This window comes from Ornithorhynchus anatinus, chromosome 14 (assembly GCF_004115215.2).
Source record: "Ornithorhynchus anatinus isolate Pmale09 chromosome 14, mOrnAna1.pri.v4, whole genome shotgun sequence".
Lineage (NCBI taxonomy): Eukaryota > Metazoa > Chordata > Mammalia > Monotremata > Ornithorhynchidae > Ornithorhynchus > Ornithorhynchus anatinus.
The window spans coordinates 48,140,713-48,168,306 of record NC_041741.1 but is presented as its reverse complement, the minus strand read 5'-3'; the positions used below and the strand labels follow the sequence as shown (position 1 = coordinate 48,168,306).

The window sequence follows — 27,594 nt, the reverse complement described above, 5'->3', positions numbered from 1 at the left end:
GGCTGCCCTTATCTCCTTGGGCCTGGCCCCTGAAGAGCAGGAATTTCCTCGCTGGGGCTGGAGTGGGCAGACAGAGCAGCTGGGCGCTGGAAAGCGGAGGGGGCAAAGGGGTGAAGCCTGCTGCCGCAGGCTCCGGGAGGGACTCACGCAGTCACGCTGCCCCGTAGCCGATCGATACAGCTCCAACCCGGAAGGGAAACCAGGATCGATGAGGCAGAGACCGACTTCGGCCTGACCGGCAGCTTCCTGTCTGCAGGGCCTGTGGGGAGGGAGCGGGAGAGACATGGCGGGGAGGAGGGAGGTCTCTCTGCGGGGCTGTTTCGGTTACAGATTGCACTGGACACCCCAGGACACTTGGATTGCACGGTTTGCACCTGGATCTGTGCCCTTTAAGCACTCGATAATCACCCTGCCCACAGCCCCTGAGCATTATGTACCTACCCAAAATTTATTTTAATGTCTGTCTTACTCTCTAGACTGTAAACTCCTTGTGAGCAGGAAATGTGACTAACAAACCACACTTCATTGCACTCTACCAAGTCCTCAGTATGGTGCTCTGTACACAGTAAACGCTCAGTTACTATGATTGATTACCCTCCCCACCCCAAGATGATCCCCAGGGCAGAGCTGCTGTCGGTACAATTGGGTCTTGAGGACAACAGCTTCAAGCCGACCTGTCGTGGGGAGTGGAAAAAGAAAACACCAGCCCAGTCCAGAGCCTGTTTGCTCCAGGACTCTGTCTACAACAGCGGCACCGTCTCCAACCGTGAAAGAACCACGTGCGCTCCTGGTCACTCACTCTTGTGGTCGGGGATGGACCATCCAACACCCCTGAGCCTCCCTTCTTTACCCATGACTCTTCCCCAGGGACCCAGTATGGACCATCCAACACCCCTAACTCTCCCCTCTCCATCCCTGGTTCTCCTTCCAGCAACCCAGCATGGACCATCCAATATCCCTGATTCTCTCCCTGAGATCCAGCACGGACCATCCAACGCTCCTGACCCTTCCCTCTCCGTCCCCGACTTTTCCCGAATGACCCAGAACAGACCATCCAACACCCCTAACTCTTCTCTATCCCCGATTCTCCCTCCAATGAACCTTTGCTGAGGAGGATGAAAGCAGATTCAAAAGAAGTGAAGATAAAAGTTGGGGTCACTTATGCAGACTCATCCTCCCTCCCATCCCCACAGCACATATCTATATATCTATATATCTCTAAATATAGGTAGATATTTGTAATTTATGTATATTAATGTCTATCTCCCCCTGTAGAGTGTGGACTTGTGGTGGGCAGGGAATGTATCTGCTGTTAAACTGTCCTCTCCCAAGCATTTAGGACAGTCCTTTGCACACAGTAAGCGCTCAATAAATATGACTGAATGAATGAAAGACGCGCATGGGCCCAGAGATGTCCATAGACAAACAGACATACCCACATGTACGGAAAGACATATGCACAGACATGAAGACCCAAATGCTTTCAGCTACGCCATCGGATTTTAAGTTGCACTCTCCTATTCTCTCTACCCCGGGCCCAAGTGTACTCCCAGGGGTCCACCAGGTGGGTTTGGGGAAGGTCTGTGTGTGTGTGTGTGTTTGGAGTTGAAAGAACCCTACATCTGCAGCCCTGCCAAGTTCTGACTCCAAAGACACCCAGGCTCCCGCTCAGAGACCAAGGAGACCTCTGTGTTCCTTGTTCCTGCTCTGCTCCCACAATTCTGTGAGACCCTGGGCAAATCCCTTGCCCTCTCGGGGTCTGTTTCCCCACTTGTACAAGTAGGTGTCACAACGCTGGGGGGAATCAGTGAAGACCCACCTCGAGCTTCTGCCGATGTCCCCTACCTGATGCTCTTTTGCCCAGGAGATCGGGGCTGGAAGATGGTGGCAGAGAGTCAGTGGGCGGTCCGCACGCCACCCGGGCCCAGCGTCGGCACCCAGGTCCTGTCGGAGATCCAAATTGGAGCGGCCCAGATGGGCAGGGCCGAGCTCTGGGTCTCCCAGCGTGTAAGAGCAGGGACTGACAATCCGGACGTAGGTTTCTGTACCCAGCCCCAAGGCCTGCCCACCGCACCTTCTCAGGAGCCGAAGAGAGGGCCAGGTCAAAGCTGCAGCCAATCAGCATCCGCAAACACCATAGCAAATGAGGGAGAAAGACCATAAGGGAATGACTGCTCTGGCCGGGAGGATGAGGAGAGCAAGCTTTCTAGAGATCCATTTCTCCAAGTGGGGTTGACCACCCCTCCCCTACAGGATCCCCATTTTGTTCCTCTCCCCCCCAACCCCCCCGCCGGCTTTAGTGCCCTCGGTTCCCACCAGATGGTACAACCTCCTCTGAGAAGGGGGTTTTCAGATCCCCAAAATCCAAAAGTCCGGCCCACCAGCCCCTCTGGGTGTACACTGGGGGGCCCAGGTCAGAAACCCAGGGCCCTGAGGTGGGGAATAAGGGGTGCCCTGGATCACACCTTCTCCCCAATCCCACAATGAGGGAGCCATCCTGGGAGCTGTGAGGACCGGCAGGCTTTGATTGGGGGCGTTCTCTGTTCTCGACCCTCTGGGACTGCCCTGGAGAACTGGAGGGGTCTTGTGGCCTGTCAGCTGGGAGTGGGAGCTGCATCCCTGCCTGCCACAGGACCACCCTGGCTGCCCCAGGCTCCCCTGGCATGGTAGTAGCGATGAGGGTGGTCACAGGGAAGGCTGGTCTTCAGGCTGGGGACAGCTCTGGCCTCAGGTGCAGGGGGATTATAGGGCTGCAAAAACAGGAGGGCTCTTCTGGGGAGAGAGCGGGGAGAGGAGATCTTTGAGGATGGTGAGATGAGGAAGGAGGCTGGTTCAGTGGCTTGGGCGCCGGGAACCTGAACGAGAAATGGTAGGCCTGGCCGGCCTCTGCCGCCCCCACACCACTCGGAGATCCCCCCCCACGAGGACGACGCAGACCGGGACACGGACGAGGACACGGGAGGGGCAGAGCGAGCGGTTTAAAACGGTCTCGTTTACTAGCCTGGAAGCCCCGATCCGAGGCGGGGAGAAGCACGCAGGGAGGCTGCTCCCTTGCCAGCGGGTGTGGCGTGCCGGAGGAGAATCTGGAGCCGGAATGCTGAGTCGGTGGGGGCGGCTCTCCCTTAGAGTGGCCCCGGTGATGGGAGCGTGAGGCCCCCCGACCCCAGTACCAGGGGACCCTCCCTCCACAAATCCATTTGTGCTTGGTTGACACCCCGATCCCCTGCTCACCGCCCACCCGGTCAGACCCTCTTGAGCCCGTGCCCCTGTCCTGACTGCCCTGAGCCCCGGCGTCTCCTCCTGAGGGCTGGTTCATGTAGGTTCACCCCGACCCGTGCTCGGGGCAGGGGGAGGGAGGCTGGAGAGGAGAGCAGGGCTCGAACCTCAGACCTGGGCGGGGGCCCACCCTGACCCCGGGGAGCCCTGCCCAGATGCCGCCAGCTTCTGTTGGAAGAGGAAGAGGCTCTGATGTGCCTTCCGGGTACCCTGAGGGTAGAAAGCTTGGCTCTGAGGAGGCTCTGATGGGCTCCCAGGCCCAATCACGATCCACTGGAAGACTGGACCCTGCTTCTCTCTGCCCTCACCTCCCACGCTTGGGATGGACAGAGGCCGAGCCCTCTCCATCCTCAGGAGCACGCTGAGCCAAGACCGGGCCAGTGTCCGCCCTCTTCAGCCCACAGCTTGAGAATGCCTGCTGTGAGGGCCAGGCCTGGAAGCGCCAGAGGAGGTGGTCACCCCCGGGTGCCCAGGAGCCGGGCGCAGAAAACAGCGTGCCTCAATCCTGAGCGGGAGGAACGGGAGCAAGGCGGCGGAGCGGGAGTGAGGCCAGCGTCCCTCCTGGCTCTGCCCACGGCGGTGTGTGGGTCCGGTGGCTGGCTGGAGGGCGACCACTCAGTGGTGGTGCAGGACGGCCTGCAGGTCCTCAGGCAGGGAGCCGATGATGGTTTCGATGTACAGGCCGACCCGCTGCAGCGTCTCCTCCTTCACGGGGAGGTGGTGACACCGGGCACGCGCCTGGAGGGAGAGATGCCCGTCACCCAGATCCTGGCAGGGGTCCCTCTGTCCCCCAGGAGTCTCTCAGCTCCTCCCCAGATGGCGGCTGCCAGCTGGTCCCAGGCTCTGGTGGCAGCAGATCATGCCGAGAGCTGTTTTCATGCAGCTGGGTCCCCGTAAACTGTGCCTACCCAGCTGGGCCACTGTGCCCGTGTCCCTGCGGCAGTGCCCAGCCAGCTCTGCCTCAACACGTGGGAAGCAGCATGGCCTAATGGATAGGGCACGGGCCTGGGGGTCAGAAGGAACTGGGTTCTAATCCCGACTCTGCCACTCTACGTGACCTTGGGCAAGTCACTTCCCTTCTCTGGGCCTCAGTTACCCCATCTGGAAAATGGGGATGGAGACTGTGACCCTTACGCGGGACAGGGATTGCGTCCAACCCGATTTACCTTGTATTTACCCCAGCGCTTAGTTTGGTGCCTGGAATGTAGTAAGTGCTTAACAAATACCACAATTATAATTATTACGCGTGCCCAGCTGGGCCCCCATGGCTGGATCCCCGAGCTGTACCCAGGCACCTGTGCCCAGGTGGCCGCATCGCTGAGTCCCCGTGGCTGTATCCAGGCAACTGTGCCCCAGTGGCTGTGCCCGGGCATCTGTCTCCCTGTGGCTGCTCCCCACAGGGGTCTCAAGCTTCAGGGAGGGAGGCAGGGGGAGGGGACACGTACCAGCTTCTCCCGCAGCTTCAGCACGAGGTCCACGATCTCCACCTCAGACTTGTCCTTCATCCAGGCCAAGATGTTCTGAGGCGAAAGGGAGAAGTGCGGGTCCCGGGGTGGCCCCCGGCTCCCGGCCCGCTGCCCGCCACCCCCGGCCCCCAGGCGGCCGCCGTCACTGACCGCCTCGCAGATGACTTCCAGGTGCAGGGCTTCCAGCTTCTGTGTCATCTCTCGGTGCCGATGCCGGTACCAGCCATCGAAGTTGGGAGACTTGAAGAAACGCCTGCCCCACGGTGCCCAGGGAAGGCGATGAAGCCCAGGGCTGTGGCCTGGGCCAAGGCCAGGGGGTGGGGATGCGTGGGCACGGTTGCAGGGCTGGGGACGGTGGCTGGTCGGGGCTGAGGCTCTAGAGGCCCCAGGCTGGGGTGAAGGTTCTGGGCAACCCTCCCCACCTTCCCACCGCCTCCAAACACTGGAGGCTCGCCTGTCTCCCCACCGTGGCCTGGCCCACCCCCAGGCCCCTCTCCGCTACCTGTACAGGCCCAGCCAGTCACCCTTGAGGACGCAGGTGAGCTGGGGGCCCGCCTGCTCCAGGGTCCTCATGAAATCCTCCTGCCGGAAGGGGCGGATCTGAGGGGGGTTCTGGGCCAAGAGACCGGACACACACCTCATCAGTACGCGTTGGCCCAGCCAGGCCTGGCCCGAACGCCCCCTGCGTCCCCTGGCCCGGTCCTTCCTCCCCGGACCTCTCCAGCCCCCACCCCAGTCCGCCCTGCTGCCTGACCCATCGCCCCGACCGGCTCTGGCCCGGTCTTCACAGATCCAGCGCTCCCCTTTCCCCTTCCCGTCTACCCCTGTGTAGATGGACCGGGGCTCCAGGGGTCTGGAGGGTCTGCCAACTGGGAGACGTTTGGCGTCTTGGCATTTTTTCGGGGGGCTGGGTTGGGAGGCGACCCTAGCTCAGGGAGAGATCTCGGTTGGTCCTCACCTTCCAGGGAGTGATGGCTCTCTGCAAGGGCATGAGGCTGGCCATGTAGTGCTCCTGGGCAGGGAGAGGGGGGAAAAAAGATAAGAGAAGGAGAGCAGGGATGGGCAGCCACTGGACGTTTGGGGCCCGGGCCTTCCTGGCTCCCCCGGGGGAGCCTGCTGAGCGCCTTCCCTACCTCACAGCTCCTCTAGCTGCGGGGAGAGATGCGGGGCTCCAGGGAGGGAGGAAGGAGGGTGGCATTCGTGTCTGCCCCGACGGCCTTGCCTATCTCCCGACCTCGAACCCGGCCCAGCCCCAGCGGCTCACCAGGGGGAAGATGAAGCTCTGCGTGAGCTCCAGTAGGTGGCGTCGCAGCAGGGCGCTCTGCACTTCCGAAGGCCTCTTCCTCTGGATACCCTGCGGGAGGGGGCAGGACCCACAGCCAACGAACACGGTGGGAGGGAGGACGGGTGAGGCAAGTCTAGGATGACCAACAACCCGTGGTGCCCGGCGTCCGGCCCCATCCCGGGGTCTTTCCAAATTACGGGGGGTTGTGGGGTCGGGTGTCCCGGCAGGGGGGCTCCGGGTGGTCTCGGGGCAGGGGTGGGAGGGGACAAGTGCCCCCCACCCTGGTAGGTGACCCTCACCTTCAGTAGCCTCTTGATCAGCGCCTTGTCCTTGTGCAGGAAGGTTTTGTAGGCCGTGTAGAGCCCTGGGGGCCGAGAGCAGACCCAGATCCGGCCGCTGGCCCGCTCCCTGGCCTGCCCGGCCCGGGGACCGGGAGGCGAGGCTAAGGCGGGTGCCGCCGGGCTCCCCGATGAGGGCCCCGGGGCGTGCTGGGCCTGAGGGGGGTGCGGGGAGGGCGAGGGACAGGGAAGGGGAAGGGCCAGTTTCCAGTGAGGGAAAGAGCCTCTCACCATGAGAACCTACGGCAGCCCGTAGGTGGGGGCTCGCAGTTCGTGAGGGGACAGCCTGTTGAGCCCCGAAGCTTGGGGATGGGCTGCGGTCAAAGGGGAGAGAAGGAAGACACCCAACCGGATACCTGGTTTGGTGTCTAAAGTCTTGAGCTTGGTAGGTTTCTTAACTTTGACTTGCTTGGGAAGGTCCCCTGAAAAACACGGGTAGCTCCAGATCTACCACGCTGCAGGGAGAGGCCGCAGGCCTTTACCACCACGACCCGGCCCTGTCATTCCCCCTTTGGTGGCTCAGACTCTGCGGGGCCTGGGCCTGGGGCTTTTCAGCACTGATGAGGGCTGTGCTTTCCTGATGGGGTCCACCTCTGCTCCGGGAGAGGGTAGTGGTGTGGTCAGAAACGGGCTGGTCTGGGTGCCGCCCGGTCCCGCTGGCCCTCAGCCTTCTGGGTCTGCTGAGCTAGGCAACACCGAAGGCTCTAGTAGGCTCTTCATGCCCCAGTCCAAGGTGACCCAGCCTCCACATTGGCCCACGGCAGGGAATCCCACTCCCCCTGCCTTCGCCTCAGTGAGGGACAGGCGACTCAAGCTCTGACCCTTCTCCTCCCCGACTGTTCGCAGCCCGGGGCGTCGGGAGCCCGGAGCCCCTGGTCATTCGTGGCTGCTGCAGCCTCCCACCCTCCTTTCCTCGGTGCTGGGCCACGGGCCCAAGTCCTCGCCTGCCCGAGTCTTACCTGACAGCCTCGGTTCCCCCACCCGAAGAATGTGTGGCCAGTGCTGAAGCGCTTTGATAAAGAAAGGGTTTGTAACCCCCAGGACAACATTTGGTCTAGAGAGAAAGAGTGAGAAAGACATACATGCACACACACGCGTGCAGGGAAAGAGGAGGGACACACACACACACCCCCAGGTGAGAGGAAGGAGGAGACATGCAAAGGTAGGGAGGGAAGGAGGAGAAGACAGAAACACACACACAAACACACACCAGACAGGGAGAGAGCGAAGGAGGAATGGAGAAGAGATATACAGACAGGTGAGGACAGGAGTGCAAAAGTAACTGCTGTTCTCAGGGAGGGGAATGACTCGGGGTGGGAGGCAGGCTGACCCCAGGGGGTGAGCTGAGCGGGCCTGCCACGGCACCAAATACTTACGGAGCCTGGGTGCGGGTGGTGTATTCCTTGAATTCGCTGTCGTGGATGGTGAAGTAGGGGCGGTAATCACAGCAGAACTTGAGAGGGGCCAGACAGCTGCAGCAACGAGGGTGGGGAGAGACCAGGGGTCCGCAGGTTCGCTAGGAGGGTGGGGCGAGCAGGCGGGACCCCAATTCTGCCCACGGGGCTCAAGGCGGGGTTGGGGTTGAAAGTTCCTCGAAGGCAGGGATCGTTGTTTTCCAACTGAACTCTAGTGTCCTCTCCCAAGTGCTTACTACAGTGCTCTGCACACAGTAGGTGCTCAATAAATACTATCGCTTGATTAACTGTCTGACTGAATGATTGGGCCAGGCAGACGGCCTGGCCCGGAGCTGGCCGGATGGACAGAAGGGCCGGGCCAGAACTGCAGCTTCTGGCTTCCTCCGCTCGAACTTGAGGACCGTGGCCCCCAGCCACACGGACCGGACCGAGGCCCTGGACGAAGCTAGAGACGGGCGGTCAGGGGGACGCTAAAGAGTGGACCCACAGCTGGAAGAGGAAACGAGGAGTTCCCAGAGCCGGGGCCCGGCCCCCCCGGCCCGCGGTCGGAGACCAATGGCTAGTTAGGTGGGGTCAGGAAGCCGGCGGGGCCCAGGGGGCCGTTACCTGGTCAGGGCCAGCACCGTTTCGGAAGAGATGGTCGGAGAAGGGGCCATGACGACGATGGGCTCCCCCAGCAGCATCAGCTCCCACAGCATCTGGACGTGGATCAGCACTGGCTGGAAACACCTGCCACGCCGAGCAGAGCCGGGGTAAAGCCCCGGGCCGGGGCAGGGGGCGTGCAAGGCTGGGGCGGGAGGTGGGTAGGGCTGGAGCAGGAAGAGGGCAGTGGGAGAGGCAGAGCAGATGGCAGGGCAAGGCAGATGGACAACACGGGTGGGGGTGAACCTACTCTCTGGGACTCTCAGGCAATAGCCCTAGAGGTAGACAGTGGCAGAGTGCAGCTGGGACTGAAATCCGGACAAAGTGGCTGAAACCAAGCCCCTCTTTTCTCCCTACCCCCCATCCTCCCTGTGGTTGGCCTGCGGGCGGGGGGGGGGGGTCGATGGAAGCTAGGAGTCCCTGATCCCCAGTAGCCAAACCAATCTCACAGGGTTGTCATTTTCCTTTGTAGGGGGCAGGGTCTGGAGAGAGGCACCCAAGACTGCCTGGCAGCATCCCCGTTCCTCTTGCCATGAGCAGGCCAGGCGGGGCCAGGGCCGGAAGGCGCGAGCCCCGGACCTTCAGTGCCGCAGACCCTGCTCCTCTCTGTACCCAGAGCCACCCCGACCCCGTGCTGGCCAAGCGGTACCCAGGCTGCATGGCCGGAGAAGGATCTGGGCGATCGTTGACAGTTTTGCCTCAGTTGTGGCGACGGCCCAGTCTGGGTTTTGGGCCTGCTTGCAGGCATGACTGGGAGGGCCCCCTCCAGCAGTCTCTGGGGCAGGGCCAGGGAGACCGGTTCGGCCTCTTGTTCTGAAGGTCAGAACGCAATCCTCACGTCCAAATCTGACCCCAGCTGGCCAAAGTGGAGGTGGCACAGCCCGAGGAGGAGGGCAGCGCTTTCCCCAGTGTCCTGGGCCCGTGGTGCTCTAGCCACCCTTTCCTGCCTTCCAGTTTCCTCCTGGGAGGTGGGGGACAATCCCTGACCCGCTCTCTTCCTCAAGGTCAGGCAGGTCCGGCCAGGAGTCCCGCAGCTCGGGAAACGGGCGCCAGTTAGGGTCTAAATACGCTGCTGGGGCCCAAAGGGGTCCCCAGCCCACCTCTGCTAGCAGCTGGTTTCCAGGGGTTGCCCACCTGCAGGGCCACATGGCCATGTGAGCAGGACCAGGGTCTGCAATGCCTCCTGCTATGAAAAGCTTCCAAGTAGCGTGAGGATTTCTCAGAGGGAGAAAGGGGGGGATGAGAGGGAGGGAGGGGTAGGTGGCTGTCCTCGGGTCAGCCTCCTACCTGAACAGATCCAGCTCGTGAACGCTGGGGAGTACCACGGGGGCCGGCAGCAGGTTCTGCAGGGGGACAGAAGGCGACTCTCCCTTGACCCCGTCCCGAGGCCCGGGCCGAGGCCGCAGACCAGGTTTCGGCGGGCCGGTCTCACCTGGTTCCCCTGACCCTCTGCCCCGCCATCCAGTGGAAAGGAGGGCCGAGCCTGGGGAGGGGGTGGGGGTTGGGCCCGGTGGAGGAGCGGGGTCGGGGGGCAGGGTGGCTGGGGGCGGCCGGGCATTAAGGGCCATAAGGAGCACGGATCGGTTCCCGTAAGGCCCAGTGGGAAGGCCAGGTCGGGTTCGGGGGGCCGGGCGAGTGGAGAGGGGCGTTGGGTGGAGTCCGGTTCCTGATTCCCCACTTTCTCACCTCCTGGTTAAACTGCTTCAGGGGGCTGGCTTCAGGCTTGTCCACACGGGATGGGATCCGGACCTAGAGAGAGGGCACAGGTCTGCGCGGGGTCTTCTCTCCCACAACACCCTGCAGCCCTCAAAGAGCTCTTGGGAAGAAGGCTGCCAGCGGGCCAGGCTCTGGAGCCTGAGCTTGAAACCAGGGATCTCCTCATTGCTCCTCCTTGGCCTCAGAGTTCGGCCCAAGAATTGTCTCCGGAAGTAAGAGAGTCTGAGTCAGTCTCCCTCTCTCTCTCTTTCCCTTCCCCGCCCCTTCTCACCCCCACTGGGCCTTTTCAGCTGGCCGAGATGTTTTCTGGGAAGCAGAGCCATTTTATAAACACAAGCCTGCTATTTTCAGGGATCCTGCAGGGAGAGAAAGGTACGGGTCTGCAGGCTGTGACCTCCTGCCATCGTCAGAGTGCGGCGGTACCGTTCTTGCTCCCGGGGGGAGGGGGGCCTTCTCCACCTGGTGACCCCGGGGATGGGGATGGGGCTAGGACCCAAGGAAGTCCACCGACCCGTCCAGGTCGATGCCCCCCAGTCTTTCGGGGCCGGAAGCCCACGGAGGCCAAGGTGTGGCTGGGTAGTCCCGGCCCATGCCGATCCGGGTCAAGATCGGATCTGGGGCACTTGGCATCCGGCTACGGGGTTTGATCTTAGGCCATTGCTGGGCTCACGATGCTGATGTCTGGCAGGTGGGGGGCTCCCGGGCCGCTAGAGCTGCTCTGTTATTCTGGGGAGGAGCATTGATCCCATCGTTCACCCGGAGCTTGCAATTTCCTCTCAAGTGGACGGCTCACCCTCTTCCGACCCCACCCCTGCCAGACCAGTCTGCCCGCTGGGAGGCGCCACCCTCCCAGGTTCTGGTGAGCACAGCGGGGCGCCCCAGGGGGTCGTGAGAATCCTGAAGGAATGTGGGAGGAAGAGCCGCCGGGCCCAGGGATCGGGAAACCAGAGGGGAATTTTAAAGAGATTTGCTTCCATCTGCGCCGTCCTTGAGCAGGGGAGGTTTGTGTCGGGAAGATGGATGGGTTTGGATGGAGGCAGATCTCTTGGCGGGGCGCCAGAGGCCCACGGAACCCGGAACGGACGGAGACCAGCTGGTGGTGGTTGAGCGGCCAGGAGGAGAGCATTCTCGGCCTCCCCTGGGAACCGGTCTGGGCCTCGGGTTAGGGCGCTGCCATTGAGGAAGGAGGAGAGGGAGACGCAGGAGTCCGAAGACACCCTAGGGCAGGAGGGTTGCCCGGCGCGAGGGGAGACCAAGGCGGAAAAGCTGCACGCAGGGAGGAGACGCGTAGGGGACGTAGGGTACCGGGGCCAGGAGTGAGGCCAGTCCTGGGGTGCTCAGTGGGTCTTGGGATTCTACCTCCATCACACCCCGACCAGTTAGAAGCTGAGCAATTTGGGGCAAGGCACTTCCCAGCTCCACCGCTTGCCTGCTACGTGACCGTGGGCAAGTCACTTAATGTCTCTGGGCTTCAAGCGGCCGTGGCTCGGTGGAGAGAGCACAGGCCTGGGAGTCAGAAGGACCTGGGTTCTAATCCTGGGTCCGCCACATATCTGCTGTGTCAAGTCACTTCACCTCTCTGGGCCTCAGTTACAAATGAGGATTAAGAGTGTGAGCCCCATGTGGGATAGGGACTGTGTCCAACCCAAATACCTTGTATCTACCCCCGCGCTTAGTAGAGTGCCTGGCACATAGTAAGCGCGTAACAAATACTACAGTTATTATTATTACCATTAATTACTATCAACTAGTCAATCACTCAATGAGGTTTATTGAGTGCTTGCTGCCTTTTAAGCACTGTAATGAGCCTCCATTTCCTCATCTGTAAAATGGGGATTCAAGACCACGAGTTCCACGAGGGATAGCGGCTGTGTCCGACCTGATGATCTTGTATTTTACTCCAGCACTTGGGACGGTGTTTGGCACACAGTAAGCACTTTAAGGCCACAAAGATTATGACTATTGGTAGGAGCCCGGAGAGGATCCTGGAGAAGGAGCCCTGCTTGGCACTGGCCCTCGAGGTGGCTCCGGGGACAAAGATACAGGGAAGGGGCAGTGGGCGGGGACAACCCAAGTCTCCAAGCGTCCGTGAGAGCAGCTTTGGACAATCAGAAAGGAAACCCACAGACCCGAGACCAATCCCTACCTACTAGGTGCTGGATGAGAAGTTGGGATTGGAAACTGGAGGCTAGAGAAGAGTTATTTTTATTTATATTAATGTCTCTCTGCCCCCATCTAGAACCGTAAACTCGTTGTGAGCAGGGAATGTGTCTTTTTATTGTATTGTACTGTCCCAGGAACTTAGTACAGTGCTCTGCACACAGTAAGCGCTCAATAAACATGAATGACAAAATGAATGAATCCCAAACCCCCAGGGCTCCAGGCTCTCTACTGGGGAGAGACTGACAGGGCCTCTAAAGTCAGGCTCCTTCATTAGACCCTAAGCTCCATGTGGCTGGGGACCTCCCAACCTCTAGCCCTGGTTCAGTAATTACAGCTAAACTATAAACTTGAAGGCAGGGCCACATCTTCTTATCCTAGTGTACTCGCCTAAGTGCTTAGTTCAGTGCTCTGCACACGGTAGATGTGCAATAAATATTAGTGACTGATGTCCAAATTTCTTTGGTCTTGGTAGAAGAGAGGGTGGGCAGGCTGGAGGGATCAGCACCCTGAATTTATCTAGACCCCAGGGGAGCCGGGGGTGGATTTGGGCGGCCTCGGGCTCAACTTTTTCCCAAAGGGCAGGCGCCGTCCGGAGTCGGCGTGTGGGGCCGGCTGCCACTCCGGGAAGAGCGGCCGGGGTGGCCTGGAGGTGCGGCACGGTCCTGGCAAAGCCGCTTCTTTGGAAATGGGCTGTCTCCGGAGCCTCAGCGCTGAGACGGGCTTCAACATATCCCCCCCGTCTGGGACTGAGAACCAATCACGGGGCCGGGTAAAGGGGGTGACGAGCAGTTTGATGAGCTCTAGGCGGCCAGGGTCGATGACACAATCAAAATCTGGGAAAGGACACTTAGACTATAAGATCTTTGTGAGCAGGGAATGTGTCTACCAAATCTGTTATACTGTACGCTTAATACAGTGCTCCGTACATGGTAAGCACCCCATAAATACGTTGAATGACTGCCTGATTGATTGGGAAATGGCTTTGGGTCAAGACTGTCAGGAGTCTCAGGCCTCAAGCCCTCCTTTCCTCTCTCCCACTCCCTTCTGTGTTGCTCTGACTTGCTCCTTTTATTCATCCTCTCTCCCAGCCCCACGGTACTTATGTACATATCTCTAATTTATTTATTCATATTAATGTCTGTCTCCCCCTCTAGTCTGTAAGCTTGGTGTGGGCAGGGAATGTCTGTTTACTTTTCTACTGTGCTCTCCCAAGCACTTAGTACAATGCTCTGCACACAATAAGCGCTAAATAAATACAATTAATAGACTTACCAACTGCTTCCAGGACTGCTGGGGTTTGGCCCTGCAGGAGGCTGTCTGTTCTCTATCCTGATTTTCAGTTCTGGGGAAATATGAACTTTGCTCTGGGAAGTGGAGACCCTTTGCCCTCAGGAGCCCCGCTGGGGAAGCTGCCCCCTGCTCGGCATGTTCAGCAGAGGCTGGCCAGGCCTGGGTGGGGGGAGGCTCGGAGGATTTCAGCTTGAAGATTCGCTGGGTCGCAGCCCTCCCCCAAACCCCTCCCAGGCCCGGATGGCTCACGAGGCCACCGGCAGGATTCAGAGGTGGCAACGGCCACCCGGACCACCGGACACGGTACCTGCATGACGACTCCCATGACCGGCAGGTTCAGAGTCCTCCCCGGGTCCGGTGAGGGCCACTGGTCAATCTCGTTACACACTGCAAACATACCGGAGTCTGAGGGTCGGAGGCTGGGAGGAAGGTGACACGCTGGCCGCCCGGGTCACTGCTGACTGCCCTCCCCACCCCCCCAGGGCTGGGGACAATCCCTTAGCTAATGGAGACCCCCCCAAGGCCTAGACTCATACTTCGGGCAGGGCCTCCAGCCCTCAGAGCAGGGGCAGGATGTGGAGGGCAGAGCTGGGGAGTGGAACAGGCTGAGAAGCAGCATGGCTCAATGGATAGAGCACGGGCCTGGGAGTCAGAAGGACATGGGTTCTAGTCCGACTCTGCCCTGTGTCTGCTGTGTGACCTTGGGCAAATCACTTCACTCCGTGGGCCTCAGTGACCTCATCTATAATAGGGGGATTAAGAGGGTGAACCTTATGTGGGACAGGGACTGTGTCCGACCTGCTGAACTTGTATCTATCCCTGTGCTTAGCACAGTGATTGGCATATAATAAGCGCTTAACAAGCACCATAATTATTATTATTACTAGGTTGCTGCCCCTGAGGTTGAGGGGCTAGCAGAGAGAGCACTGAGCCCACTCAGAAGGGAAGCTCTCCGGATGCGGGGAGGGTCAAAGAGCAGCAGAGTGAAGCTCTCCGGATGCGGGGAGAGTCAAAGAGCAGCAGAGTCGGGGAGCCCAGGCTCCTTAGGTCCCCAGTCACCTGCACTCTGTGCCACCCCTTCCCCCCCGAGCCAGGGTCCTACAGGGGGTCTCCCTGGGCCTAACCCAGCTCACCTGCCTCCAGGCACGGCACCAGCTTGTCGAAGTACTCGGGGGCGATCAGGCTGAGCAGCGACTGGAACAGATTCAGGAACGGCAGGCGAGACACCAGCACCAGAGACTGAAACAGGCCCGCGGGGAATCAGTCCGCCGGCCCGTCAGGGCCGGCTGGTCCCGCCATCCCACTGAGGGGCAGGTGGGGGGTACCTGGGAGTGGCGGGGCTCCGCTGGCTTGGTTGAACCGGGGCCAGATGTGCTGGTCTTATCAAAGGAGAACCCGGGGCCCACTAGAACCCACCAGGCAACGGTCTCTGTGACTGTGCCATCCCCGGGAAGAGGATGGCAGTGGGTGGGCAGCAAGTCAAGCGCTCGGTACACTGCTTTGCACACAGTAAGCAATCAATAAATACTACTGAATGAATGAAAATCTTATGAGCGCCGGCGAGGGGGGGCCTGGGGGCTGTGCTAAGGGGCAAAAGGAAGCCCACAAAAAGCCCAACATTGGGCTTGTAGCTTACAGGGTCTCTGGGGGCTGTGTGGCTGCCTTGGCTGACTCAGTCAGACAGCCCCTGCCCTGGATCAGCCTAGCAGAGCCCTTAGCCCCAGGCGGCAAGTGTGGTTTTTCCAAACCTCTCGGGGTCTCTCTCTCCATTCCGGGTTGGCTCCAGTTCAAAGCTTAAGCCACTTCAACCCTTAAAATGGCGGTCAGAGCCTTCAGAACTGCAGAGTGGAATTAATGGCCCCAGCCAGATGGGCTGGATGGGCCGAGAGGGGCCCACGTTGCCTAGGGTAAGGTCACAAACCTTCGGTACTGGGCCAGACTCCATGCTGGCTAGCTGGTCAGCAGCGGAGCGGGGCAAGTGGGGACGGGCAGAGCCCCCTCCCCTAGCCAGACGCTGGCAGCAAACTCATCTCAGGCGGAGACAGCGTGGGCTCCGGGGCTGTGCCAGGGTGGCCTTTCACTTGCCCATCTGTACCCAGGGCAGGAGGGGATGGGGTTGGCTGACCCCCGTCCCCTCCCTCCGCCCCTCCAGCACAGTTGTCCTTCTCCTGGCTGGCCCCCGAAGTGGGGAGGGAGTGGGAAGGTCCCTCACCTTCTGAAAGTAGCCCCTCTTCACAGAGCTGTCCTTCACCTGCCTGAAGTACACATAGCCGAAGTAATGGGCCGGCTCCCGCTGTGAGAAACAAGCCAGCAAACATGAGAGACCCATCTCCTCCAAGAAGCCTTCCCAGACTAAGCCCCACTTTTCCTCATCTCCCCCTCCCTTCTCCGTCACCCTGACTTGCTCCCTTTGCTCTTCCCTCCCATCCAGTCCCACAGCACTCAGGTCCCTATTTGCAATTTTATTTATTTGTATTGATGTCCGTCTCCCCTCTCTAGACTGTAAGCTCAATTTGGGCAGGGAACGTCACTGTTTATTGTTGTATTATACTCTCCCAAGCGCTTACAACAGTACTCTGCACATAGTAAGCGCTCAATAAATACCACTGAGTTAACAAATGAGGAGTTTCTGCCCCCAAGGGTCCCCCCCAACCCTATTCTCCCCACCTCTTTATCTTCCTCCTTCCCGGGAGGTGGAGGGGGCATGGATTTCTCGCCCGCTGGCCGGCCTGCCTCCAGAGGGGACTGGGGCCTGACTCCTGGGGAATCACCCCGATGGAGCCATCTGTAGCACAGAGGCCACCTCTTCCTGTTCCTCTCCCACCTCCCGGCTTGTTCTCTGGTGGCCAGGCAGATGGGGAGGCTGGCTGGTTGGGACTCCACCACTGGCCCCTTCCCTCAGGATCGGAGAGAACTCCAGACCTGCCCGGGCTCCCGGGAAAAAACCCCAGGCCCCAACCCAGAAGCAGCGTGGCTCAGTGGCAAGAGCCTGGGCTCGGGAGTCAGAGGTCGTGGGTTCTAATCCCGGCTCCGCCACTTGTCTGCTGGGTGACCTTGGGCAAGCCACTTCACTTCTCTGTGCCTCAGTTGCCTCATCTGTAATAATAATAATAATGTTGGCATTTGTTAAGCGCTTACTATGCGCAGAGCACTTTTAATAATAATAATGTTGGTATTTGTTTAGCGCTTACTATGTGCAGAGCACTGTTCTAAGAGCTGGGGTAGATACAGGGTCATCAGGTTGTCCCATAGGGGGCTCACAGTCTTGATTCCCCAGGTTGTCCCGCGTGACGCTCACAGTCTTAATCCTCATTGTACAGATGAGGTCACTGAGGCACAGAGAAGTGAAGTGACTTGCCCACAGTCACACAGCTGACGAGTGGCAGAGCAGGGCTTCGAACCCATGACCTCTGACTCCCAAGCCCGGGCTCTGTCCACTGAGCCACGCTGCTTCTGTAAAATGGGGATGAAGACTGTGAGCCCCACGTGGGGCGACCCGATTACCTTGTATCTACCCCAGCGCTTAGAACAGTGCTTGGCACAAAGTAAGCGCTTGAATACCATCATCATCAAACCCCAAGCCCGAGCTTCGGCTGCACCCTCTGCTGCCACCCAGCGGACCCTGTGCTGCATTGTAACACCCTGCCCTGCCCCACCCTGAGCAAAACGCTGGGTGGGAAGGGCACGGTGGTCAAGGGGCAGGGCTGCCGGTCGGGCCCCGCCACCCTCGTCACCTGCCTGAGGCCCCCCACGACCCAGTGGCGAGAGAGACTGGGCCTTTTCACCTAAGGCGGGGCTCGCTCGCTCGCAGGAGCTCCGGGACCCCCTGAACCCCACCGCCAGGCCGAAAGCCCTCCGCCCAGCCCCCTGCTCACTCTCCCAGGTCCGGGGAGCAGGGGTCCAGCAGTGATATGGGGCAGGCAGGGGAGTGGGGCCAGACGGAGATGCTTGAAAGACTCTTTCAGGTGAGACCAGCCAGTCGGGGCGGAAGACACCCCGGCGCTGCTGTCGGGGAAAAAAGGCTGCAGCACACCACCCAGCTCAGCGCGGGGCCCTGCCAGGGGGGCCTAGGGGCCTCCATCTCCCTGTCCAGGCAGACCTCCAGAAAGAACATGGATTCCTTTGATGTCTTCTCTGAGCGAGAGAAGATGTCATTTCTTCATTCCTACTACCAGCCTTTGGGCCGGGGCAACGGGGGCCGGGGCATTGAGAGAGGGTGGGGAGAGAGAGAGGGCATGCAGCAGGGTGAAGGGGAAGAGGGTTGGCAGGTCGGGCTGGGAGAGGTGAGGACAAGAGGAGAGTAAAGAGAAAAGGGGGATAGGGACGGAGAGGTCAGGGGTAACAAGCCGAGAAGATGATAATAATAATGTTGGTATTTGTTAAGCGCTTACTATGTGCCGAGCACCGTTCTAAGCGCTGGGGTAGACACAGGGGAATCGGGATGTCCCACGTGGGGCTCACAGTCTTAATCCCCATTTTACAGATGAGGTAACTGAGGCCCAGAGAAGTTAAGTGACTTGCCCACAGTCACACAGCTGACAAGTGGCAGAGCTGGAATTCAAACTCATGACCTCTGACTCCAAAGCCCGTGCTCTTTCCACTGAGCCATGCTGCTTCTCTGAGTGGGGGTTAGGAGCGAGAAGGGGTGCCCGGTGCACGCTCCAACCACAGGTGAGCAAACTGAAGCCCGTGGGGAGCTGGAGGTTAAGTGAATCAGGCTCGGACCCTCCTGGGCCCATCCATTCTCCCAGGCCCCGAACCCCAGCTCCAACAAAATCGATGCCGATTGCCGCCGTCCTGGCCCGGGGCCGCCGCCCTGGCCTTGGGCCACCATCTCGGCTTGAGGCCGCCTTGGCTCCCACCGGGGTCCCCCACACGGTCCCATTCGCTTGGTCTGACCACGATGACACCTGCCCGATCGTCTCCCCCGAGCCCCACCCGAGTGACACCCCGGGTTCTGGTGGGGCGAAGCGGAGGGAGGAAATGTGTCCTTCCCGGGGCTTCCCGCTCCCAGACCAACTCCACTCCGGGGCAAGGCCTCCACTCCGGCCCGGGAGGGGTCATCTGGTCCGGCTCACCTGCAGCGTCACGGGGGCCCTCCGGGCGTAGTCCCCGTCATCCGGGGGCGGGGGGCTCCTCTGTCCGCCGGACTGCCGCAGGCGGAAGCTGAACTGGGTGTCCCCAAGGCAGCCTGGGTGCAAACAACGTAGCCCACTAGTCCCCGGGTTGTGCCGGGAGGCCCCCTGTGACCTGGGCTAGGGGGTGGGCTAGGAGCAGAGTGGTGGTGGGTGGGTAGGTGTGAGAGGAGGGGAGGAGGGTGTATGTGTGTGTGTGCGTGCCTCCAGCCCAACTCTAATAACAGTGGCATTTATTAAGCGCTTATTCTGTGCCAGGGACAGTACCACACGCTGGGGTGGATGCAAGCAAACGGGTTGGACACAGTCCTTGACCCAAGAGGGGCACCTGCATCCACACGGGAAGACGTCCAAGCGATCCCAGCTGAGATTAGTCAGAACCCAACGAGGCCCCCCCCCACCCCCCCCCCCGGGCCCCAGAGGGTCCACTCTGCCCGACAACAAGGAGGGGTATCCGAGAGGGTCACCGGCACACGGTCCCCACAAGAGCCCTGGAGTCGCCGGGGCGGACCAGGGGCTGACCCCTGTGGCTCTGGTAGGGGGAGGGGTGTCACCCAAGGGCAGATGTCCTTAGCGAGAACTGGGTCCCAGGCTTGTTTTGCTGCTCATTCCCAGAAACTGGGAGATGTACTCATCCTCATTCTGGGGAACTGCTTTTTTGTTGTTGTTTTTTAAATATCTTAAGCATTTACTACATTCTTAGCACTGTACTAATCACTGGGTTAGATAGAGGATAACCAGGCTGGTCGCAGTCCTTGTCCCTTTTTGAGTCCACACTCTAAGCGGGAGGGAGAACAGGGGCTTAAGTGGTAATTTTTCCTCCCCCTTCTCTCTTCAGCACCCCTATGCCCACCCCGCCCATTCCCTCTCCCACTCCTTGGTTTTAAAGCAGCTCAAGGTCCTCTGCAGGGAGACGGGAACTGGGAGGAGGGGTTCGGCAAGGTTGCTGCTGTGGGAGAACAGACCTGGCAGCTCTGGAATAAGCCGGGGCGGGACGGGAGGTGTCTCAGCTGACCATGGAGCCGGACAGAGTGGCGGTGGCGGTGACGTTGTTGATGATGGAAAATTTCGGTGTCTCGTGTGCACAGCCAAGAATCCAAAGGTCTCTGTCCTCCCTGTCCGTCTCTCTGGTCAGAGGCCAAGCCCTTGCCCTGCAAGCGGCCCCAACCCCCGGGCTGAAAACATCTCTCTAAGCGGGAGACGCCCGATCCGTGCAACATCAGATGCCGTTTCGACGCGAGCCGGTGTACACTGCTAATCGACCCCAGCCACAGCGGTCTCTCAGGGGACCCAGCTCTCCCCTCTCCCTCCGTCCAGTGAAAAACATCGCTGACGCTGGGGCGGCTCCGGCCTCTGACAACAATCGATCGATCAATCGATCGACCTGGGACCGGGACACCGAACCCAAGCCCAGGCCTTTGCCGGGACCTCAGCCCAGAGAGCTCCAGGGGACGAAGTCTGGCTCCGCCGAGGTTGCCCTCCCATCCTGCTCTGAGGAATCCTAGGGGAGAAAGCACCGTGGCCTCAGGGGTAGAACAGAGACCGGGAAGCCAGGCGACCAGGGTTCTGATCCCGGCTCGGCCACTTGCCTGATTTGTGACCCAGTTCCCGTCATGTCTTTGGGCCCCAGTTTCGTCATCTGCAAAATGGGCATTCGATACCTGTTGTCCTTGCTTCTCAGACTGGGAGTCTCATGTGGGACAGGGACAGCCTGATTATGTGTACCTAGGCCTTAATGCAGCGTTTGGCACAGAGTAGGTGCTTAACAAGCACCCCGATGATTTTATTATCATTATTATTTCTATTAGTATTATTATTAAGAAATCCAGGGCGGTAAGGTCAGGGCAGCGAGGCGAGGGCCCAGGCCCGGGACAGCACGCTGGTTTCGGCTCGGAGTCCTGACCCGGAGCGCCGACGGGACGGGTGTGGGTTGGCTTCGCCCACCAACCCTGTCGATGAGGGCCCCGGGCCCTGCCCTCTCTTTCGCTGACTGTCAGCTCTGAATCCAACTACGGGCTCTTCGGACCTTCCCGGGGGTCCTTTCCCCGTTCCTCCTGGGAGACATTCCCGGGACTACCCTGACAACCACAAATCCCGGGCGAGTCACCACTGGGGAAGGGAGACTTTGGCTTATCCCAACCCCTGCCCGTCCCCGGCCCCCCGCCCCCTCTCCGGCCCCCGAGGAGGAACTGCAGTAACCCCTCACCTGAGTAGGAGTCCGGAAAGGACAGGTAGCAGATACTGGTTTTCTGGAACCAAAGAGAAGACACGTGAGGCTCCGTCCGACCCACCGTCCTGAAACCCGGGCCCCGAGGAAGCCACCAGACTCACCTCCTTCTCCGTCAGCCGGAAGTCTGAGGGGTACACCAGCTGCAGGAGGGAGTAAGCGGAGAGGGTTATTTCCCCTCCCTAGATCGGGGGTACTTGACGTTCCCCGCGACCCCCTAACTCCCAGCAAGTGCCTGCCAGTGATGCAGCACCCCCGGTCTCTCTGCCCCAAGGCAGGGGACGCAGCCCCCCATTCCTCACCTGGTCAGGGGGGGTTCTGTAGAGAAGGATTTGGGAAGGGGAGGGGGAGGGGAAGGTTGAGGTTGATGGGGGGCAGCAGGAATGCCGGGGGTCCGGTCCCCCAATCTGAACTGGAAAAATGAAAACCCAGTCGGTGCTGACTCATCCCCAAACCACTGAGTGCGTTGGTTTCTACACCCTCCCCGATCCATGGAGACGAGGACAAACAGCTACGGCACACCTGTTCCTCAGCCGTCAAGGGGCGACACTAACCCTTGCGCCGAGCGTGTCGACGGGAGAAATTAGAGCAGAAGAGGCTACAGATGGGACGAGGGAAGCTAATCTGAGACCGAATAGACAGCGAGCCCTAGATGAGGCGGGGACGGGACCCATGCGGCGATCCCGTTTCGAGCCCAGCGCCTAGCACGAGGCTCGGCACACAGTGAAGCCACGGATACGGTTATTAATCTTCTCATCTGAAACCTGGGAGGGGAAGTGGGGAGAAATGCCCCTGAGGCTCTATCTTAAGACCGAAATTGCAGGAAGATTTTGGGGAGTGGCCCAGCAGAGGAGAGAGAAAAGGTTTCTGGGAGCGGCCAAGCGAAGGAGAAAGCCAAAGCTGCCGGGAGTGGCCACAAGGAACTCGGAAATTTGAGGAAGACTTCTGGGAGTGGCCCGGCAAAGGAGGGCGAAAAGGGGCAGGCAGAAAGCAAAGGCTTCTGGGGAGTGGCCGAGTAATAATAATAATAATAATGTTGGTATTTGTTAAGCGCTTACTATGTGCAGAGCACTGTTCTAAGCGCTGGGGGAGATACAGGGTAATCAGGTTGTACCACGTGCGACTCAAGGTCTTAATCCCCATTTTACAGATGAGGTCACTGAGGCACAGAGAAGTGAAGTGACTTGCCCACGGTCGCACAGCTGACAAGTGGCAGATCCGGGAATCGAACCCATGACCTCTGACTCCCAAGCCCGGGCTTTTTCCACTGAGCCACGCTGGAGAGAGCAAGGCTTCTGGGCGTCCCTGTCCCACACGAGGCTCACGGTCTTCATCCCCGTTTTCCAGATGAGGTCACTGAGACCCAGAGAAGTGAGGTCAAAGGCCGCATGGCTCAGTGGAAAGAGCATGGGCTTTGGAGTCAGGGGTCATGAGTTCGAATCCCAGCTCTGCCACTTGTCAGCTGTGTGACTGTGGGCAAGTCACTTAACTTCTCTGTGCCTCAGTTACCTCATCTGTAAAATGGGGATTATGACTGTGAGCCCCACGTGGGACAACCTGATTCCCCTGTGTCCACCCCAGCGCTTAGAACAGTGCTCTGCACATAGTAAGCGCTTAACAAATACCAACATTATTATTATTATTACGAGGGGCGGTGCCGGGATTAGAACCCAGCTCCTTCTGACTCCCAGGCCCGGGCTGTCGAGAAGCAACGGGTCTGGAAGGCCTGAGGCCCGGAATGGCCATCGGAAGGCATTAAAGAGTGCAGGCCCTTCCCCGGCCGTCCATTCCCGGCCAGCCGGGCGGCCCCGCTGAGCTCGGGAACGGGAGCCGTCTTCAGAACCTGGCAGCCGCTCGCGCTCTAAAAATAGCGCCGTGGGCCGGCGCCGGGCTAGAGCGCGGATGGTTCAGGTAATCTCATCTGTCTTCACCCTCCCGGCTCTGGAAAGTTCCGGTGGTCGGGAGGCAGAAATGCCGCTCGCCAGACCAGAAGGTCCTCGCCCGGCTCCGCGGCCTAACGGCCCCTGCGTTCATACCAGCGCCCCCGCCCCGTGCGGCGATGGCCTCTGGGAGAGGGCTGTTTTCCTTTTCGCGCCGGCCCAGTGGACCCGCCCGCACGGAATATAATAATAATAATGGCATTTAAGCGCTTACTATGTGCAGAGCACTGTTCTAAGCGCTGGAGGGGGGAGATACAAGGTGATTAGGTTGTCCCACGTGGGGATCACAGTCTTCATCCCCATTTTACAGATGAGGGCACCGAGGCCCAGAGAAGTGAAGTGACTTGCCCACAGTCACACGGCTGACAGAGGCGGAGCCGGGATTCGAACCCATGACCTCTGACTCCCAAGCCCGGGCTCTTTCCACGGAGACACGCTGCTTCTCATAAAATGATGGTATTGGTTAGCGCTTCCTATGTGCTAAGCACCGTTCTAAGCGTTGGGGTAGATACAAGGTAATCAGTTTGTCCCACGTGGGGTTCACAGTCTTAATCCCCATTTTAGAGATGAGGTAACTGAGGCAGAGAGAATAATAATAATAATAATGTTGGTATTTGTTAAGCGCTTACTAGGTGCAGAGCACTGTTCTAAGCGCTGGGGAGATACAGGGGAATCAGGTTGTCCCACTTGAGGCTCACAATCTTAATCCCCATTTTACAGATGAGGTAACTGAGGCACCGAGAAGTGAAGTGACTTGCCCACAGTCACACGGCTGACAAGTGGTAGATCCGGGATTAGAACCCACAACCCCGGGCTCTTGCCACTAAACCACGATATCTGTCCAACCGGACACTCCCGCCTCCATGCTGATGCTCTGCTCTCCATTTGTTCTCCGGGGGTCCCACCTGAGGGCAGAGCACTGAACTGATTCCTGGATTCACGGAGCATCTCTTAGAGAAGCAGCGTGGCTCGGTGGAAAGAGCCCGGGCTTGGGAGTCAGAGGTCATGGGTTCGAATCCCAGCTACGCCACTTGTCAGCTGTGTGACTGTGGGCAAGTCACTTCACTTCTCTGGACCCCAGTGCCCTCATCTGGAAAATGGGGATGAAGACTGGGAGCCTCACGTGGGACAACCTGATGACCCTGTATCTAACCCAGTGCTTAGAACAGTGCTCTGCACATAGTAAGTGCTTAACAAATACCAACATTATTATTATTTTGTGCACAGCACTGTGCTGGGCACCTCCTGAGGGAAAAGCACCTTGCTGAGCACCTCTTTTGTGCAGGGCAAGTCCTCAGCTCGTCCTGTGTGCCCCAGAGAGCGTCTTCTGTGCACAGCACCGTGCTGGGCACCTCCTCGGTGCAGAGGACCATAGTGGGCACCTCCTGAGGGCAGGGCACTGTACTGAGCATGTGTTTGGGAACCCTCGGTAAATGCCTTGAGGAGCTTTACGATCTAATGGGGGAGAAAAACACACAGCCATTACTAAATGAACAGTGGGCCAAGATTAAGAGATTAGCTCCAAATAGAAAAAATAAAAATTGATCGATTGTTGAGCTCTCGCACTGTGCTAAGCTCTTGGGAGGATCCAGTGGGCACGGGTTCTAATCCTCCCTCCGCAGCCTTGTCTGCGGTGGGACCTCGGGCAAGTCACCTCACCTCTCCGCACCTCAGTTACCCCATCTGTAAAACGAGGATTGAGACCGCGAGCCCCACGTGGGACAGGGACTGTGTCCGACCCGATTTGCTTGCACGCAACCCAGGGCTTAGGACAGTGCCTGGCACAGAGTAAGCACTTAACAAATACCGCAATTACTATTATTATTATTAAAGAGCCCGGGCTTGGGAGGCAAAGGTCATGGGTTCGAATCCCCGCTCTGCCACTTGTCAGCTGTGTGACCGTGGGTAAGTCACTTCACTTCTCTGGGCCTCAGTGACCTAATCTGTAGAATGGGGATTAACTGTGGGCCTCACATGGGACAACCGATTACGTTGTATCTCCCCCAGCGCTTAGAACAGTGCTCTGCACATAGTAAGCGCTTAACAAATATCAACATTATTATTCTCGGGGCCTCGGTTATCTCATCTGTAAAATGGGGATTAAGACCGTGAGCCCCACGTGGGACAGGGACTGCATCCAACCCGATTTCCTTGTATCTACCCCGGTGCTTACTACAATGCCTGACACATATTTAAGCGCTCAGCAAATACCACAACTGTAACTATCATTATTATTATTATTATTATTATTATTACTAGGGTGGCTGTAGCCAAGTCCCAGCCCACTGCCATTTTCAAAACAGGGCCAACCCCATTTCCCTCTATCGACTTTGGCGCTTACTACAGTGTCTGACACATAGTAAGCGCTCAGCAAACACCACAATTGCAACCGTTATTATTATTATTAGAGAAGCCGCGTGGCTTAGTGGAAAGAGCAGGGGTTTGGGGGTCGGAGGTCATGATCCCGCCACTTAAGAGCTGTGTGACTTTGGGCAAGTCCCTTCATTTCTCCGGGCCTCCATGACCTCATCTGTAAAATGGGGATGAAGACTGTGAGCTCAAGGAAGGGAAGCAGCGTGGCTCAGTGGGAAGAGCCTGGGTTTCGGAGTCAGAGGTCATGGGTTCGAATCCCGGCTCGGCCACTTGTCAGCTGTGTGACTGTGGGCAAGTCATTTCACTTCTCTGTGCCTCAGTGACCTCATCTGTAAAATGGGGATTAACTGTGAGCCTCACGTGGGACGACCTGATGACCCTGTATCTCCCCCAGCGCTTTGAACAGTGCTTGGCGCAGAGTAAGTGCTTAACAAATACCATGATGATGATGATGATGATGATTAGTGGTGCGGCTGTAGCCGAGTCCCAGCCCTGGTCAGGGGGAACCCCTGGGGTCCGCACGACTCGCCCTCCTGGATAATAATAAAATTGATGGCATTTGTGAAGCGCTTACTATGTGCCAAGCACTGTTCTAAGTGCTGGTGGGGATACAAGGTCATCGGGTTGTCCCACGTGGGGCTCAAAGACTTAATCCCCGTTTTACAGATGAGGTGACTGAGGCTCAGAGAAGTGAGTTGCCCAAAGTCACCCAGCGGACAATTGGCGGAGTCGGGATTAGAACCCACAACCTCTGACTCCCAAGGCTGGGTTCTTGCCGTAGCTCAGTTGAAAGAGCCCAGGTTTGGGGGTCAGAGGTCGTGGGTTCTAATCCCGGCTCCACCACTTGTCAGCTGGGTGACTTTAGTCAAGTCACTTCTCTGGGCCTCAGTTACCTCCATCTGTAAAATGGGGATGAAGACTGTGAGCCCCACGTGGGACCGCCTGATCACCTTGTATCTACCCCAATGCTTGGAACAGTGCTTTGCGCATGGTAAGCACTTAACAAATACCAGCATTATTATTATTATTCTCTGGGCCTCAGTTCCCTCCATCTGTAAAACGGGGATGAAGCCTGTGAGCCCCTCGTGGGACCCCCTGATGACCCTCTATCTCCCCCCGCGCTTAGAACAGTGCTCGGCATATAGTAAGAGCTTCACAAATGCCATCATTATTATTACTATTATTCTCTGGACCTAAACTCCCTCCTCTGTAAAAGGGGGATGAAGCCTGAGAGCCCCACGTGGGACCCCCTGATGACCCTCTATCTCCCCCAGCGCTTAGAACAGTGCTCGGCACATAGCAGGAGCATCACAAAGGCCATCATTATTATTCTTCTTCTCTGGACCTCAGTTCCCTCCATCTGTAAAAGAGGGGTGAAGCCTGTGAGTTCCACGTGGGACCCCCTGATGACCCTCTATCTCCCCCAGCGCTTAGAACAGTGCTTGGCACATAGTAAGCGCTTCACAAATCCCACCCTTCTGATGATTATTATTGCCACTAAGCGAGGTGGATGGACAGTTTGGTCCCGGGACGGCCCACGGAGGAGCGGCATGGCTCGGTGGACAGAGCCCGGGCTTGGAACCCAGAGGTCATGGGTTCAAATCCCGGCTCCGCCTCTTGTCAGCTAGGTGGCTTGGGGCAAGTCATTTCCCTTCTGCAGGCCTCATCTGTCACAGAGGGGGCGAAGACTGTGCGCCCCACGTGGGCCCGCCTCATCACCTTGCATCCTCCCCAGCGCTTAGAGCAGTGCTCGGCACAAGGGTAAGCGCTCACCAAATGCCCTCGTTTGCGATTATTACCTCCATGGCCTGGCCCAACTCCAGGTCGAAGGTGACCACACACACGCACTCGAGCCAGGAGGAGAAGCGGGCCCAGGGCAGCGAGGGCTGGGCCGCCGGGACCCCGGAGGAGGAGGAGGAGGATGAGGAGGAGGTGCAGGAGGAGGTGCTGGGGGCGGCGGGGTCCAGCTCCGAAGGGAAGGGCTCGCAGGCCCGGCGGGGATGGGCGCAGGACCGCACGTCCATCACAGCCTCGGCCCTGCTGCTCCTGGACCAGCGGCTCCGCCGCCCGTTGCCATGGAGACCGGCGGGCGCGGGAGCGCCCCCCGGCGGCCGGAGGGACGCGCCGCAGCCGAGCCCCTCGCCGGAACCATAGAGAGCGGGCCTAGCGCGCCGCTCCAGCCCCGAGCCGTTAGAGCGCCCTCCCGCGGCTGGCGGAGCGGCGCAAGCCCGAGTCACCGCCGAGGGTCAGCGAGAGGAGGGGCCTCCCGCGGGCTAGAGCGGCCCGTCGGCGGGAGAGGAGGCGCTGGGGCCTGGTGGGAGCGAGGCG

General features: G+C 59.1%; 1 protein-coding gene across 3 annotated transcripts; it reads right to left on the bottom strand.

Annotated features, from left to right (window-relative positions):
* Positions 1 to 2,971: 2,971 nt before the first annotated feature.
* Positions 2,972 to 27,341, bottom strand: DENND6B (DENN domain containing 6B). Of its 3 annotated transcripts, XM_029079418.2 has the most exons (20): positions 27,066 to 27,341; positions 21,058 to 21,096; positions 20,933 to 20,975; positions 18,670 to 18,782; positions 15,804 to 15,884; positions 14,725 to 14,830; positions 13,899 to 13,978; positions 10,109 to 10,171; positions 9,710 to 9,765; positions 8,387 to 8,509; positions 7,742 to 7,837; positions 7,325 to 7,419; positions 6,722 to 6,787; positions 6,327 to 6,391; positions 6,007 to 6,096; positions 5,701 to 5,754; positions 5,245 to 5,354; positions 4,893 to 4,995; positions 4,722 to 4,796; positions 2,972 to 4,014 (listed from the first exon to the last, which is right to left on the bottom strand). In XM_029079418.2, the coding sequence occupies exons 1-20, from the start codon at positions 27,288 to 27,290 to the stop codon at positions 3,892 to 3,894; spliced, it is 1,806 nt and encodes a 601-aa protein (XP_028935251.1). In that variant the 5' UTR covers positions 27,291 to 27,341; the 3' UTR covers positions 2,972 to 3,891. The 3 variants fall into 3 exon arrangements, with proteins under 3 accessions (XP_028935251.1, XP_028935255.1, XP_028935254.1); XM_029079422.2 differs by lacking the exons at positions 20,933 to 20,975; positions 21,058 to 21,096; positions 27,066 to 27,341 and adding an exon at positions 19,692 to 19,857; XM_029079421.2 differs by lacking the exons at positions 18,670 to 18,782; positions 20,933 to 20,975; positions 21,058 to 21,096; positions 27,066 to 27,341 and adding an exon at positions 16,259 to 16,548.
* Between the last annotated feature and the right edge of the window lie 253 nt (positions 27,342 to 27,594).